General features: G+C 31.4%; 2 protein-coding genes across 3 annotated transcripts; one reads left to right on the top strand and one right to left on the bottom strand.

Annotated features, from left to right (window-relative positions):
* Positions 1-315: 315 nt before the first annotated feature.
* On the bottom strand, positions 316-7615 carry LOC124934063 (metal tolerance protein 11-like). Of its 2 annotated transcripts, none has more exons than XM_047474532.1 (7): positions 7260-7615; positions 5793-5902; positions 5433-5678; positions 3656-3736; positions 3031-3264; positions 2099-2447; positions 316-1539 (listed from the first exon to the last, which is right to left on the bottom strand). In XM_047474532.1, exons 1-6 carry the CDS (start codon positions 7432-7434, stop codon positions 2100-2102), a joined length of 1194 nt encoding a protein of 397 aa, XP_047330488.1. In that variant the 5' UTR covers positions 7435-7615; the 3' UTR covers positions 316-1539; position 2099. The 2 variants fall into 2 exon arrangements, with proteins under 2 accessions (XP_047330488.1, XP_047330487.1); XM_047474531.1 differs by lacking the exon at positions 316-1539 and adding an exon at positions 1712-1835.
* On the top strand, positions 564-1757 carry LOC124935271 (dirigent protein 24-like). Its single transcript, XM_047475716.1, has one exon. It carries the CDS (start codon positions 564-566, stop codon positions 1755-1757), a length of 1194 nt encoding a protein of 397 aa, XP_047331672.1.
* Positions 7616-15191: the final 7576 nt, after the last annotated feature.

The following is a 15191-nucleotide window of genomic DNA, read 5'->3' as shown; positions in this document are numbered from 1 at the left end:
CAAAAATACAATTTTATAATCAATATGGTGGAAATTTAAGAAAAAATATTAGATTAAAAAAAGTTCTGGTGTGTTGATATTGACCAATGAAAAGTTGAAATCTTTTATAAAAATGAGAAAACTAATATCAATAAAAGTATGAAGTTTGAGATTCTATCCTTTATAAAATATTTTAATTTTATTCATATATTCCTTTTGTTGCATAAAAATAGTTTATAGTTATTTATTTAAGAAAATATAAAATCTTTCTATTTGTTCCCAACAATATTTTTATAAAGTTCATCTTTTTTTTTCCAAAAAACTTAAAAAACAATGGAAAGTCAAAATATTTATTAAGTTTTGAATTAAAGTGTGAAGGAAGCCATACAACAAACTATCTTGAACAATTATATTATTGTGATTCTAGCTAAGAATGGAGCAAGTAAATTTACTAACTCCATTGATTTCATCAGCTCCACATCTTCTTCTTCTCATATATAAACAGCCTTTCACTCATCTTCTTCACAAACCAAAGCTTTCTCTTCTATTAGCAATTTGCAAACAGAAGTGCTTCAATCTCCCCAATGGCTACCAACTTCCCCTACTATATCTTCCTCCTTGCCCTCACTATAGGCTGCACCTCCTCCGCCCGTTTCCTCGACGAAGTGAATCCCCAATTCGCTTTCCCGGCTGACTTACCTGCCACATCGCCCGATGATGTGGAACCTGTTGACCAGCCTGGCACCATTTTGCCAAGTGGTCAGGTCCCAACACCCGTTGTTGTTGCCCCAATCGTCACCACCCCTGTTGTTGGCACCATTTTGCCAAGTGGCCAGGTCCCAGCACCCGTCGTTGCCCCCATCGTCACCACACCCGTTGTTGACGTGGAAGTACCTGTGGCCGAGCCCGACACCACTTTGCCAGGTGGCCAGGTCGTCCCAACGCCTGTCGTCGCAGCCCCAGCCCCTGTTGTTGGCACGGCACCTGTCGTCGCAGCCCCCGTCGCTAATGTGGCAACCGGGACGACACCAGCTGCAGCGTCATCGGCCCAGGGAACAACCGGTGCGTTATCTTTCTTCATGCACGACATCCTGGGTGGGACCCGTCCATCAGGGAGGGTGGTAACGGGAATCGTTGCGAATTCCGACGTGAACAACCTCCCGTTCTCGAAAACCAACAACCAAGTTTTCCCGATAAACGGAGGAATCCCGCTAAATACCCTAACCGGAGTCATCAACAACAACAACATGCCGTTCCTGGTCGGCCTCAACGGCCAACAGAATGTTGCCGGAGCTAACTCCGTTATCCAAAACACCGGCAACAACAACGTGGCATCCGTCGGCAATGGAAACCTCCCCTTCGTTTCTGCAGGTCAGCTCCCAGCCGGACTCACCCTCCAACAGGTAATGTTTGGATCGATAACCGTCGTTGATAACGAACTGACCGAAGGCCACGAACTGGACTCGGCTGTGTTGGGAAAAGCTCAGGGATTTTACTTAGCCAGTTCATTGGACGGAACCGGTCATACCCTGGTTTTGACTGCATTGTTTCATTCAGGCTCTGGCGAGCATCATGAAATAGAGGATACAATTAGTTTCTTCGGGATACATAGAACAGGGTCCCCAGAATCGCAGATCGCGGTTGTGGGAGGGACGGGGAAGTATGAGCATGCAAAAGGGTATGCGACAATTACCACACTTCATCAGCAGGACCAACATACTACGGATGGAGTGGAGACAATTACTCAGTTCAATGTTTACCTTACCTATGTGATTTGATTTGGTATTTGGTGGGTTTAATTTGGTATGTGGATTGTTTGTTTCAGTTGGCATTTGTGTATCTTTGTTCTGTTTTCTCTGTCAATTTGAATGAAATGAAATGTTGATTATTGATCCTTACTCAACCAGTATTACAAAGAAAGAAAAAAAAAAAGAAGCAAAAGCAAACATACACATCATAAATTTCATAAAATCAAACCTACATAATAGATTCAAGGTAATGAAAGTTAGTATGTTGGTCTAAAACTCTAACTATATGCACATACCACATGAATTCAAGTCCTTTCAATAATAAAGCATAAGGAGTCAATAAGAATGATAAACGGATTAGTGCTAGATACCTTAAAGATGGGTTTGTGCATGTTCGGGTTTGTGCGAGTACTCGTAATCCAGATGAACAAAAGCACGTTCAATTTCAGGAAGCAATTCGAGCTTCTCCTGCAAAGACTCGCCTATATCGTGTGCCTCTTGTAAGGGCATGTCTGCAGGCAAGACGATATCCACTTCTACAAAGTAGTGGGACCCAAAAGTGTAGGCCCTGACTGTATCGATGTGCCTTACAGCTTTATGGTGATTCCAACATAGGTATGTAAGTTTCTGCAGGAACTCTGGAGTGGCAGATTTTCCCACCAGGGAGTTTACATTCTCCAATACAGTTAATGACCAAGTTCGTATGGTATACAATGCCAGCTGCACAAACAAGTTGATTATTATGAAATTTTATACATTTTTACTTGACCAAGAAAAAATACACAAAGACTGAACACAAAATCTTGAAAGGACAATGTGCCGGTTTTCCCATCAAACTGGCTAGAAACTAGAAATAGCAAAAGATATTTGAGAACACTTTCTGGATCTCAATAAAAAAAAGGTCAAAAGAATTTGTTTGTAAATCTAAGTGAGCAAATTCAAATGATGGTTTGGAAAAGGCCCCATTTGAAAATAACTGGATCCAAAATTGTATCTGGATTGGAAACTAAACTTAGGTCATGATTGATGAACAGTTAATCTAAATAACGCATCATCAGCCAAATTACCAAATTATTGTTACTTTATTTTTTACAGCATTTTATATGTTAAATACAAAGGATATTTTATTCATTTGACCCAAATAATCTACTTTTTTCATCAAGATGTTTTTTAACACAACAATAATGAAAATGTTTCTAAATGGGGTAGAACTTTGTGTTATAGAATGGGAGATGTATGATTGATGAGAATTAGAAATTGGACGAGTACTAAAAACAAAAGTGATGGTGCAAAGGTAGCTTACAATGATAGCGCCAACAGGGTCCATCCAGTCGCTTATGTAGTTAGCAAGGATGACAGCTATAAGGCCAATCATATTAGTGATGACATCAAAAAAGTGATCTTGAGCATAGGCTTTGACAATCTCATTTTTGAAAGATCGACAATAAATAGCAAGACACAGTTTAACCATTGTTACAGAGAGCATAATGCCAACCACCCATTGTTCTTGCTCCTTGGTCAGATTGAACTCACTATCCTGACAAAGATAGAAGAGCCTGTCTCTTTAGTATATAATCAATAAATTTGGTTCATATTGAGCTGTTTTAATATACCATTTAATATACATTTGTTATGTTTTAATAAAACTGATTTAAAAATAATATGTTTTATGATCAAAAAAATAATCTGATCATGATTTAGAAAAACAAAATCTCTATACAAATGAAAAAAAAAATTACACTATAATTTGTATCGTCATCTAGAAAATAATTTGTTACCAAATGAAACAACAAGCTTACACTATAATTGGATCATGCTCCAAAAGATAGTCTGAATTATGAAAAATTCTTTATACCAAACGATAAAATATTAAATTTCCAAAATAGGCTCAATATGAAAATTCTCTAGAACTTTTACTCTCTACTTACATTGGATACAAGAGAGCGAACCGATTCCAATATAATCTGAAGTCCTAGAGTTGCCATGACCGAAGCGAAAACAAGGATTCCCTGAAAACAAACTTTCAGCAAAGAATTCGGGAGTTTTAACAGCATAAGTTTTTAATGCAAAAAAGAAACGCAATACATAACAAACCAAACTTTAGTGGACTAAATACGCCAGCTAAGTTTCATCTGCTTCATCTTGCATCCATTCTTTATTTATGTCCATGGAGATCTTAAGATCGTATAAGACAGCTCAACATTTTTCATTGGGCAATGTTTGAAGGTGTATAATTGGAAATACAATTCCAAATTTATAATGCATGGAAGTAGTTTTTTCTCAAGCACTCTCATGTGTGCCTTTGTTGCTACAATTTATGAAATTTGATTTCAAGAAACAAAACTTTTGGGAGACCCAGGAAAGTTGAAAATCATACCTGGACATACGTAGTCCTCTACTATATTAAGAGCAAGAAATGGGAAAATTTCACTCTAACTAATGCAATTGGCAGCTTTGTAAGAATGAAAATTGAAGGAAAGTTTTCTTTGGCTAAATAACTATCTAGGCTTGTTGATTAGTTTGTACTCGAAGAGATTGGAAAGTGAAAGTGACACTTATCTATTTCTCTGATAGTAGCCTTTTGAGGTTGTTTTTTCTTGTCTAGTGTGTAATCTTTTTACATTCATTTGCTATTGCAATGCATTTTTTATTATGACTTTTCATTTAATTTAACATGAAAAGTCATAATAAAAAAAAAGAGTATTTGCATTTTACAAATAGTATGAATTATGAAATAGCTAGTTCATCATAGGTGTATGAAATCAAACTTTAGGCATATGTTTCGTAACAAAACACAATTTGGGGTTTAAAGAGAGAGATATGAGAGAAGAGAGAAACAAGAAGTAAGAGGAGATAACTAAGTTTTCATTATTTTGCAGCCTGCCATACCTATTTATTTATATACCAATTTTTCAGCCTGTCATGTCCCTTATTTAATAATATTCCCCTAACCACATACCTACTACTTATTCCCTAATATAGTATAACTTACAATACCAATTTGAGGAATAAATACCATCGTGAAAATAAAACTACCAAAGGTCATCAATGAAGGTCACAATTTTAGGTGAAAATCCTGGCTAATTTTTTGGTGCTCGAGAAATTCAAGGGACTGCAATTATGCAAAGGGATTCCTTTCCATGTTGGTGAGGACAGATTCATGGTATAAACAGTTAATATAAAAATAGACCATGGAACATACAAGTTATTTTTAGAAAATCAATTTTAAAATATCAAAAGATAAATGCATGCATATATGTGAAATATTTTAAAGGGGTATAATATGTTGTCGTTGCTGCAATAAATGAGATAACTTATGAATAACTTTAGAATCTAAGACGGCCATACTTAGAAGTCAAATATCAAGAATGATTTAAGAGAAGAACAAGACTTAAAAGAAAATTAGAGTCAGGAGAACCAAGTGGTTTTCATCCTCCCACCACCCCCAAAGAAAAGAAACAGATGCTTAGGCAAACGACTGTTAGTTGACATGTATTTATGGGTTAGATTATCCAAGTCTTAAAGACTTATCATTGTAGTGTGTAGAAGTTTTCCTTATGTCGGTTTTATTATAGTAGAAGAGATAAGTGTTGCTTAAGGCCATGCAGTTCTAACATCATTGGAAGCACATGAATATTGTGTAAGATCGTATTGTATCAAAATAAGCAAGTGAAAACAGATAATAATGGGCAGAAAAAAAACAACCAGTGGCTGCATACGCTTCTTTCCAATTGGATATTGATAGGGACTTGGCGTCTGCATGGAGAATGCTGTAAACCACAGGATAAATCCCGAGAGCAGATCAAGAAGTGAGTCCAATGTGGACGCAACAATTGCTAACGAACCACTCTTGACAGATGCATAAACTTTAGCAGCAAAAAGAATCATGTTCGCGACATTTGAAATTCTAATGGCAAATGTCTCACTTTTGGCCAATTTTTCCTTCTCCTCCTGCAAGAGACAAATCCCCATTCATTTGATGATGATAGAAAATTGTTAATCAGGCTTCCTTCTCAAAAGCCAATCTTCTTATTGCAGAAGATGCATTGACGTAGCATAACAAACCTTTGACATTCCTGGGACGAAGCCTCGCTCTGTTAAGGCATCCATCTCGGTAAATCCCTCAAGCATTTCTACTTGCTGCTGATAGTACTCGGCAACATTGTCTTCTGGACCTATAAATGATACACAAGTGAATTCAATAGTCTTCTATATTATACTAGGTGACACTGTTTTTACTAATTTGAACTGAAGGGTGATACAAAATCGGTCTATTTCTGACACCATACCATATCGCATTCATCATAGTTAGCTGCTGGTATCTTATATCCTTGACATGATTTTGGTAATTTTGAATCCATTCAGAAATATTTTATCAATTAATAGGGCCAAATTGGTGTCTTCCTCAATAAAATCCTGCCCACAATTCACATCACTATTCTTAATATCTTGGCACTATGCAAATGTACAATATTAATACCTTATAAGCTCATTATGCCTCCAGTATGTTACCAAACAGTAGAAGAGAATAAAGAAGATAGTTGCATAGAGCTGGAGGATATGAATAACCTAAAAATATAACCATACTCATCTGAGATGATTTAGCACCTTATGAAGGCTCTAACACACAAAAATCCAAATTTAGATCCTGTACAAGGAATTGCATCCCTTCGACAAATACAGTTATAGGTCTTCAAAGAAATTTATGTGAACCTTACTGTTTTTCTTCACTACACTTGAGGTTGCAAGCAATGATCTTTACACCATTATAGCAACTTGTTTGTGACCCTTCGTTCTACTTAAGTAGATTAGTGTTGGTTTCTAGAGATGATAACAATGTATGTAATCAAGGTCAGTCCTTTAACTGAAGATGGTACTAGAGGGGTTAATCAACTTCCTTTTGGTGTGAAATTATCGGGTTCTATTTTCTGAAATAAGGCTAGACTAATCATAACAGCACTATACTTGGCTCTAGACTTTATGGTGAATCATCTTTCAGGTGTATTTTTCTCCAAAAATAATGTCTATTTCACCCAATTAGAATGCACAAGAGGCTAATTTTGAAGTCTATAGCTTCGAGAAAGAATGAATGATAATTCCAAGTTTTTTCAAAGCAACTTGGACATATAACATAAATTTGCACAAATAGTATTTAATACTTGAATAAAGTTGATGCATGTGAATATATCAAAGAATTTATACAACTCAGACATCAAAAAGAAGAGTATCAAGATTGCAATCATACATTCATTAACTACCAAAATTTGGGAAAAGCATTTCTTCAAATGCATAAACCATTAAGAACATATCCCCATGTCAGCATAATATTAATACTTACCAAATCAAGGCCCATCAACACCCTTTTTTCTAAAGGTTAATTTCACAATAACCCGACAACAAAATTAACTTCTTCCAAGTAAAGTGAAAAGCAACGACTAAAAACGAAAGAAAATAAAAAACCCACAACGTCAAATGCCCTGAAAAGCTGAAAATGAACAAAAACAAGTGAAAAGATCTCTAAGAATCTTTTACCTAAAACTCCAAGACAGTCATGTAGGCCACGAGGAGGTTTCTCCTTATACTCAGAAAACTGAAACCCATCAAAGTTCAGCATCCAAGATCGATCCCCACTATTAGATTCCAGCAAAAGAAGACATTCATCGGAGGCATCATCACCATCATTAACAGGTAGCGTAGTTTCCACCATTTTGCGCGGGAGAAAGAGAACTAGTGGAGGTAGAAGAAAGAAGGAAATGAAAGTGAAGATTGCATGAACATAAACCTCGCCGGAGATAAAGAGAGAGAGATGTGGTGGTGGCTGAGGGGTTCGTCGTTGTCGTCGAAGTTGAAGTTGTTTTGAATTTGTGATTGCCAAAAATAGGGGTGGTTTCTAGATCTGCTGCAAAATTCTCACGCGCGGGTATATATGTATATTATACTCGCGGTATGTTTTTAGGCCACGTTTCGGAATCAGGATCGAATGGTAGTTGGGATACGGGAATATAATGATTTTATTTTATTTTTTTTCGAATATTTAGGGAATGATCTTTTGAAACTAGATATTTGGGAGTAATTATCTAGATTTTTTTAGAGTGGAAAAAGATAAAATGCAGTGAAAGGGTATATATGAAATATAATAATGTTATAAGAAGAGGTTAATAATTATGTTATTTTATTCATAAAAAAAATGAAGAAAGAAGAAGTAAAGAAAATGATTATTTTGAAAGAAAATGAATTAAAGATATTATTAATGTCCTCATGGGTGAAAATTAATAATTTGTGTATACAATGAAAATAATAGAAATTTTTGTTTAAATAATATTTTTATCATCTTTTTAGTCAAAATATTATTTATTTAATTTTTAAAATAATTATAAAAAAATTGTCCATAAAATCTTGATGAATCATAGAAAGCTATTGTTATAGTTATTTACTTTTAACTTTCAAACTATAATATTTAGAGGCTCCATATAAATTAATAGACTTATAAAATTATAACTGAGACCCTTGTTCTTGAGCCGAATCTCAAGAACAACGATCAATGGCTAATTATAATTTTGATTAAATTTTGACTTTCTTAAGAATACTCAAATAGACAATTAGGAATGATTAATCAATAAATGTATGATCAAAGAGTAATGACCGATCAATTCACAATTACGAAAACTAATAATCGAGAGAGAAAGTAATCTGTGAAAATCAAATTTGTTTTAGAATAAAGTTTTTAAACTTACAAACATGTTGAGAAGCTCTCTACAACTCTAAAGACCTTCCTAGAGCGTCAGAATACAATAAACGACGGAGAGGGTAAGAGGTTGATCACCTGGTCGGGAAAAATGCCCTTTAGTAAGGTTATGAGGTCGACAATGACAAATAATTCAAGTTTTACTTACTTTTTAAGTTGGAGTTATGTTTTCGTTTGAAAGATTAAGGTGCGTTTGGTTCAAATAAGGGAATGGGAATATGAATTGAATTGATAAAGGTAGAGAATATGAATGTATATGATTGATTGAAGTGTGGTGTTTGATTGAAACTAATTAATTATTACTATTACCATTAATAGTGTTTGGTTAAAAAATAAAGAACACAATTCCACAGCTACTGCCACTAACATCAATATAAGTACCAGCTCCGGCTCAAAGACATCATGGGCCGCAGCTTCCTCCGCCATCTCCTTCATCTCCAAGAGCTACACCGTATCAGGCGGCGACTCCTGCTGGGATTCAATCAAAAAGATCAGATCCGACTCTCCCTCCGGCCAACTCTCATTCTTAGACCTCCGATTCTTACAACGCATTGGTTCTGGCGACATTGGCGCCGTTTACCACGCCGAAGTAAAATCCTCCGTAACTCCGATGCGCCTTTGTTTGCGGTCAAGGTAATGGACAAGAAGGAAGTAGCGAGTGGTAATAAAGAAGGAAGAACGAAGACGGAGAGATAAATACTCGAAATGCTTGAACATTCGTTTCTTCCTACGCTCTATGCCGCATTGGAATCGCCGAAATGGTCGTGTTTATTGACAGAATTATGCCCCGACGGCGATCTCCATGTTCTTCGACATCGTCGTCCTTTCCGCCGGTTTCACGAATTTGCAGTCAGGTGCGTATTTAACATACCAGATAGGTTTAGGGTGCGCATTTAACATCACCTATTATTCATTTTCCCATTACCTAATAAAAAACCCTCAAACAAGTATACCTGTGATATTTACATTATTAATACAATTGTCTAACAAAATGAGTTAGTCAAGAAAAAATGAAAAGTTATACATTTTTCTTCTTCAACTCATGAATCATGTGATAAATTCATATGTAATAACATAAATATTTATTATAATTTTATTTAGTACAATATTTATATTTTATTAATTTATATTATTTAAAATTATTTTTTACACTAAATTATATTATAGTGTGATTAACGTCTTAAAAATTTGTTTATACCTAATTGTAATTAGAATTGGGTGTTTAATTTTAATTTATATATTTAGAAGACTATTTAAAATTAAGAATTATAATTATAATATTGAATGAAATTCAAATATTTTTATTTTATAATTCTCAATTTTATTTCTTAACAGAAAACTATTATTTCAATATTATTCTTTTTAATTTTTTTAAACAAAAACATATTGTTAATTTATTAATTACAAAACGATTAATGGTTAAACTGATAAATATATATATTTTTGAATAATGTGTGAAACTAATATTATATTTTAGTGGGAGTTTAATAATAAATAAGACTCTTGTCACCTTGAATTACTTTAATAAATTGTGTTGAACCAGTTTTAATTATATTATTCAAATTTAAGAATTTGATTTGATTTTCTAATTTTTTTAAACATAATAAATATATTTTTATTCAAGGTCATTTATTATGGAACTAATATTAAAATTTAATGGCAATTTCAATTATTTTTTTTCCTTGTTTAAAGCACACTTATTTATTTATCTTTGTGGTGAATCACAATTTAAAATTAAAAGTCTACATTATTTGGACATTGAAATCTTTTATAAAAGTTTTACAGGAGTCATGTTCATGAAGAAATAGGTCAAGTCTATCCTTTTAATTCGCATGGTGCCAATTTTGTGGGTGGTTGATGTAGCCCTTTTTTTTCTTTAAATAAACCATTTTCTAATATATATATATATATATATATATATATATATATATATATATATATATATATATATATATATATATATATATATATATATATATATATATATATATATATTACCACTGCACATTGATTTGTTTTTCTTGGTTTGGATTTCATTTTGTCTTATCTGTTCTTTGATTAACTTGTTCTTCAATAGGTGTCTGTTTAAGTCTACAAATAATACAACTTTTGTGTTAAACATAGTTATATATATATATATAATTGTTTTTCATATTTGTTTGATCTAATATTCTTCTTATATTTTATTTTTTATTAATATTAATTATACAAATAATAATTAAACACTTTAATTTTCTATCAACATTGACAAACAACTGTTGACTATGGGAATATGAGACATTAACAAGTAGTAGTAATAAATGACAGATCCAAAAACTAGAACTAGAATGAACTTGAAAAAAAATTAGGATAGATTTGAAAAAAATGGAGGGAAAATAATATTATATAATTTTATCTAATTATTAAAAAACTGATAAAATTTTACTTTTATATATCTACTTATTTTTTTCAAAATTTTCTCGTTCTTATTTTAAGTCTACCCTAAATTTTTTTCAAGCCCACTCCAGTTCAAAATCCTGGGTCTGTCCCTGACGTAGGCAAAACACAAAATTGTCAAATCTTTGATAATCAAGATTATAAATCAACTCCTCAAAAGACTTAGACAAAAAGCATTCATACCATCAATCTACCTAGACAACCGTCGCCAAAACAATGACAAAAAGCAAGATCTCATCGCGAAAATATGGATTAATGATTAGAGACCTTAAATCGAATTCTAAAATCATATAGTCTTCTCTTTACCCTTTAGAACATGATTGAATCCCCAAGAACTCATCATTCAATGCTTTCACCCTCTCTTTTTTCAATTTTTCATTTTTTAAAAATAATTCTTATTTGTTGAAAATGAATTACAGTAACCTAAAACTAGTCCTAATTGATATTAATACAAGAGGGGTTTCAAGCCCGAGGATAATCCAATAAAACTGCAAATTCAAATTTGGGAAAACGTGATTTAAGTCAAATTAAAGGAATCTAACTTTTAAATTGAGTTTAGAATAAGACTACATCATCTATTCGAATAATCACACAAGAATTACAATGGCAATAACTTGAATGTGGGAAAAAGTATTTGAATCAAAAACTTGTATTACACCATGATTCGAGACTTATATAGACAATTGGAAAATATTCCTATGAACTAGGACAACTATTGGGTGAGCCAAATAAGGCTTTATTAGTCCCTCTTCTTCAAAGTTGTAAGAAAAGCTCGAAAAACTTCAATGGCTGTCAATGGCGTTTTTTGATTAGAGTGTTCTGTAACAAATGAAGCATAGAGAAGATGTAATTACTTGTATATTTTATCTGAGGCATGAGAGCCTCTATTTATATACATCAATGAATCAACTAGGGCTAAGAATGAATTTGGTAAAGGAATATACGAAAATAAAAACTTTACAATCTAGTGAAATGAATAATATTGTTAGGCACATGATTGGTGAGGTGCCTCCAACTGTTCTTGCTCCATGGAAGACCGTTGGAGAAGAACAGATTATATATATGACACCCTACTGGAAAATTGGTGAGGTTAAGAGAAATAATATATTATATGTGCACACACATTACAGTAAAGCACAAATAAATAAATAATTCTTCATGTTCAAATAATCTAATTTTTGTTCTAGAAGACTCAAGGGATGTTGCTAACCCATCTTAGCTTCTAATTTATATCCTAGGGATCTTGATTTCGAATTTCGAATATTTTTATCGTTTTTGGATTTTGTATGTGTTTTTTTATCCGCTCCCGTTTATTTCTTTTAAAAAGATTACCCGTCTATAAGAACACTTTGTGCGGTCCGAAGTTAGTCTCTAACTCTATGCTTTACCTTCCTCACGTTCTCTCTTGAGATAGGAAACGCGAGATTTATAGTAGGATCGACCCGTATACTTTTTAAGAAAGAAAACGTTTTTGGGTATCATTTAGACTAGCTATGTTAGAAAACTTTTTAACTTACCTTTCTTTGTATCCTGTAAATATTTGATAAGAGATGAGTAACCGAAAATAGACTTCTCTATCATAGACCTTTTAAATTGGCCCATACATATTTTAAATCGATCAATTCGAGGATGAATCGATTTAATTGACTTTAGAGTCGCCACTTTAGTTTACTTCTCAAAGAAACTAAGGAAAAAAAATAAAAATTTATGTTTAAAGGCTCTTGTTTGGTCACCTATGATAAATGATCATCATTGATATGTCCTACACATATATCCGTAATAGATAATCTCTTAAATAGTTGGTCATTGAGATTTGAAGGAATGTTATACTTGCGTTTTGAGTTCAAAAATCTTATACTCTTTGAGGATCAATATCGTTACCTGTGTCTATAAGGCTATTCATTACCTATTCACCTTGAATAGATCTAGGAGGAACGGTTTCCCAAAGTAATCTTGTTTGGTGTTCACTTTCCCAAACTAACCTAATTTGTTCATTCATTCCCAAACTAACCTACTTTACTATTCAAACTCAATTTTTTTTTTTTTACATTTAAAATTTATTATATATAAAGTTTATATTTTGATATATATTTTAAATTATTATTTATATAAACTAAATTATTTATATTTTGATATATATTTTAAATTATTATTTTTATAAATTAGATTATTTATATTTTGATATATAATTTAAATATAATTATTTTTTATAAATTTGATTATTTGTATTTTAATATATATATATATATATATTTATATTTACATTTACATTTCAATTATTATTTATATAGTGTAATAAATATTAAATAATTATAATAAATAATTGTTGGATACTAATAAATTTAAAATATTTTAACCATAACAATATAATAATTAAATATTCGTTTTTTTAAATTTATCAATTATTTATTAAATATAATAAAAAGATTACCATATTTCTAGGGTTAAAATATTAATTAAAAATATTATTATATTTAATAAATAATTGATAAATTTAAAACGTTTTTATGAATATATAATTATTATAGTTAAAATATTTTAAATTTATTAGTATTTATCAATTATTTATTAGAATGTTAAAGGGAATATTTATTATATATATAAATAATAATTAAAATGTAAATATATATATATATATTAAAATATAAATAATCAAATTTATAAAAAATAATCAAATTTAAATTATATATCAAAATATAAATAATTAAATTGATAAAAATAATAATTTAAAATATATATCAAAATATAAATAATTTAATTTATAAAAATAATAATTTAAATTATATATCAAAATATAAATAATTTAGTTTTATATATAATGAATTTTAAATATAAAAAAAAACTGAGTTTGAATAGTAAACTAGGTTAGTTTGGGAATGAGTGAACAAACTAGGTTAGTTTGGGAAAGTGAACGCCAAACAAGGTTACTTTGAGAAACTATCCATCTAGGAGTCTATTAGGTGTAGCCAATATTAAAATAAAAAACTTAGAACATTATTTCTGAACAAAACATGAGACTACAATTGAGAAGCAAAAAAATTCTTGTTTGCTTGATTATAGATCATATTATGCATCTTGATAGAAAATATTTGAAAATGTGTCCAAGGTATTCTTGGAGTTTTTGGGATCGAGAAACTCCGTTTATGACACTACTTATAACGGACATTTTTCTGAAATTTTTTTCCAGGATTTTGGAAATTTTTGTGATGGTCGAGAAAATTTTAAGAGCACTTTGTGATCGAGTTTGTAATTTTCGGAGTTATAAAACTCTGGTTATAACTATTTAAAGAAACACAATTTTCAAAATGTGCTCTGGAAAATATGAATTGTTTTGTGAAGGTCAAAATTATTTTCAGAATATTGCAAAATTAATTTTATAATTTTCCTATTGCAGGACTCAAGAGATGAAGCCCCAAAGTTAAGAAAATTTTCAAACGATACTAAAAATTGTAAAATATTTTTATTATTGTTGGAAATAATATTCTTGATCACAATTTATTTTTTTTGATTTTTCTAAGGTGATTTGGATGTTTAATCCAAAAAAGGGAAAACAAATAAGCTCTAAGAAAATTTAAATTAAAATGAAATCTTTAGGGTAAAATTTGGAAGTTCTGGAAGTTCAGGGATTGAAATCAACAAATTCTGAAAGTTTGATGGCCAAATTTTAAAAAATATTAAAATTAATTCGAAATTGGAAGTTCATGGTTAAATTTGGACATAGAAAAAGTTTTTAGGAGTCTTTTGATAATAAAAGCTGGAAAGTCTGAGAATGGAATGACTTTAATTTATAAAAATAAATTAAAAATTAAAGAGTATGAAGACGAATTTGAAGGTAAATAGAGTCATGGTCCAGATCTGCCCAATCTAATTATTGGGACAGGCTTCTAACAGATTTCCCCGTTTCCCGGCTTTAACGGACCCAAGAGCGGATCTATAAGTCAGCACAAGTCTAAAATATTTGTATGTAATAACAATACCGACAAGAAAACCGTCGTTATTGATAGTTAATCGTCAATAATTTATTTATCGACAGTAACTAGATATATTTTTTATTTGCATGATATTATTATCTTTTTAACCCAAGTAAATTTTAAATTTTAGCAAATTGATGTCCAAAGCCGGCCCCGAGTTTTGGGCTGCTCCAGTCCCGATAAAAAAAAAAGTGGCCTAAGTCTAATTTTAAAAAAAATTGTTTTTTTTTTAGATTTGAACCTATAACCAAATAAATATATATTTTTATATTAAACCACTATGCTTCAACATTTTATATTTAAAAATATAAT

This window comes from Impatiens glandulifera, chromosome 4 (genome assembly GCF_907164915.1).
Source record: "Impatiens glandulifera chromosome 4, dImpGla2.1, whole genome shotgun sequence".
Lineage (NCBI taxonomy): Eukaryota > Viridiplantae > Streptophyta > Magnoliopsida > Ericales > Balsaminaceae > Impatiens > Impatiens glandulifera.
The sequence above is the reverse complement of the archived record's forward strand: the minus strand, read 5'-3'. Positions and strand labels throughout refer to the sequence as shown.

Coding starts and splice junctions, on each gene's coding strand:
- LOC124935271 (XM_047475716.1), top strand. CDS start 564: ATGGCTACCAACTTCCCCTACTATATCTTCCTCCTTGCCCTCACTATA.
- LOC124934063 (XM_047474532.1), bottom strand. CDS start 7,434: ATGGTGGAAACTACGCTACCTGTTAATGATGGTGATGATGCCTCCGAT. Junction 3,737..5,432: donor AGAAGCGTATGCAGCCACTG/GTTGTTTTTTTT, acceptor GTTTGTTTTCAG/GGAATCCTTGTTTTCGCTTC. Junction 2,448..3,030: donor ACCCTGTTGGCGCTATCATT/GTAAGCTACCTT, acceptor TTGTTTGTGCAG/CTGGCATTGTATACCATACG.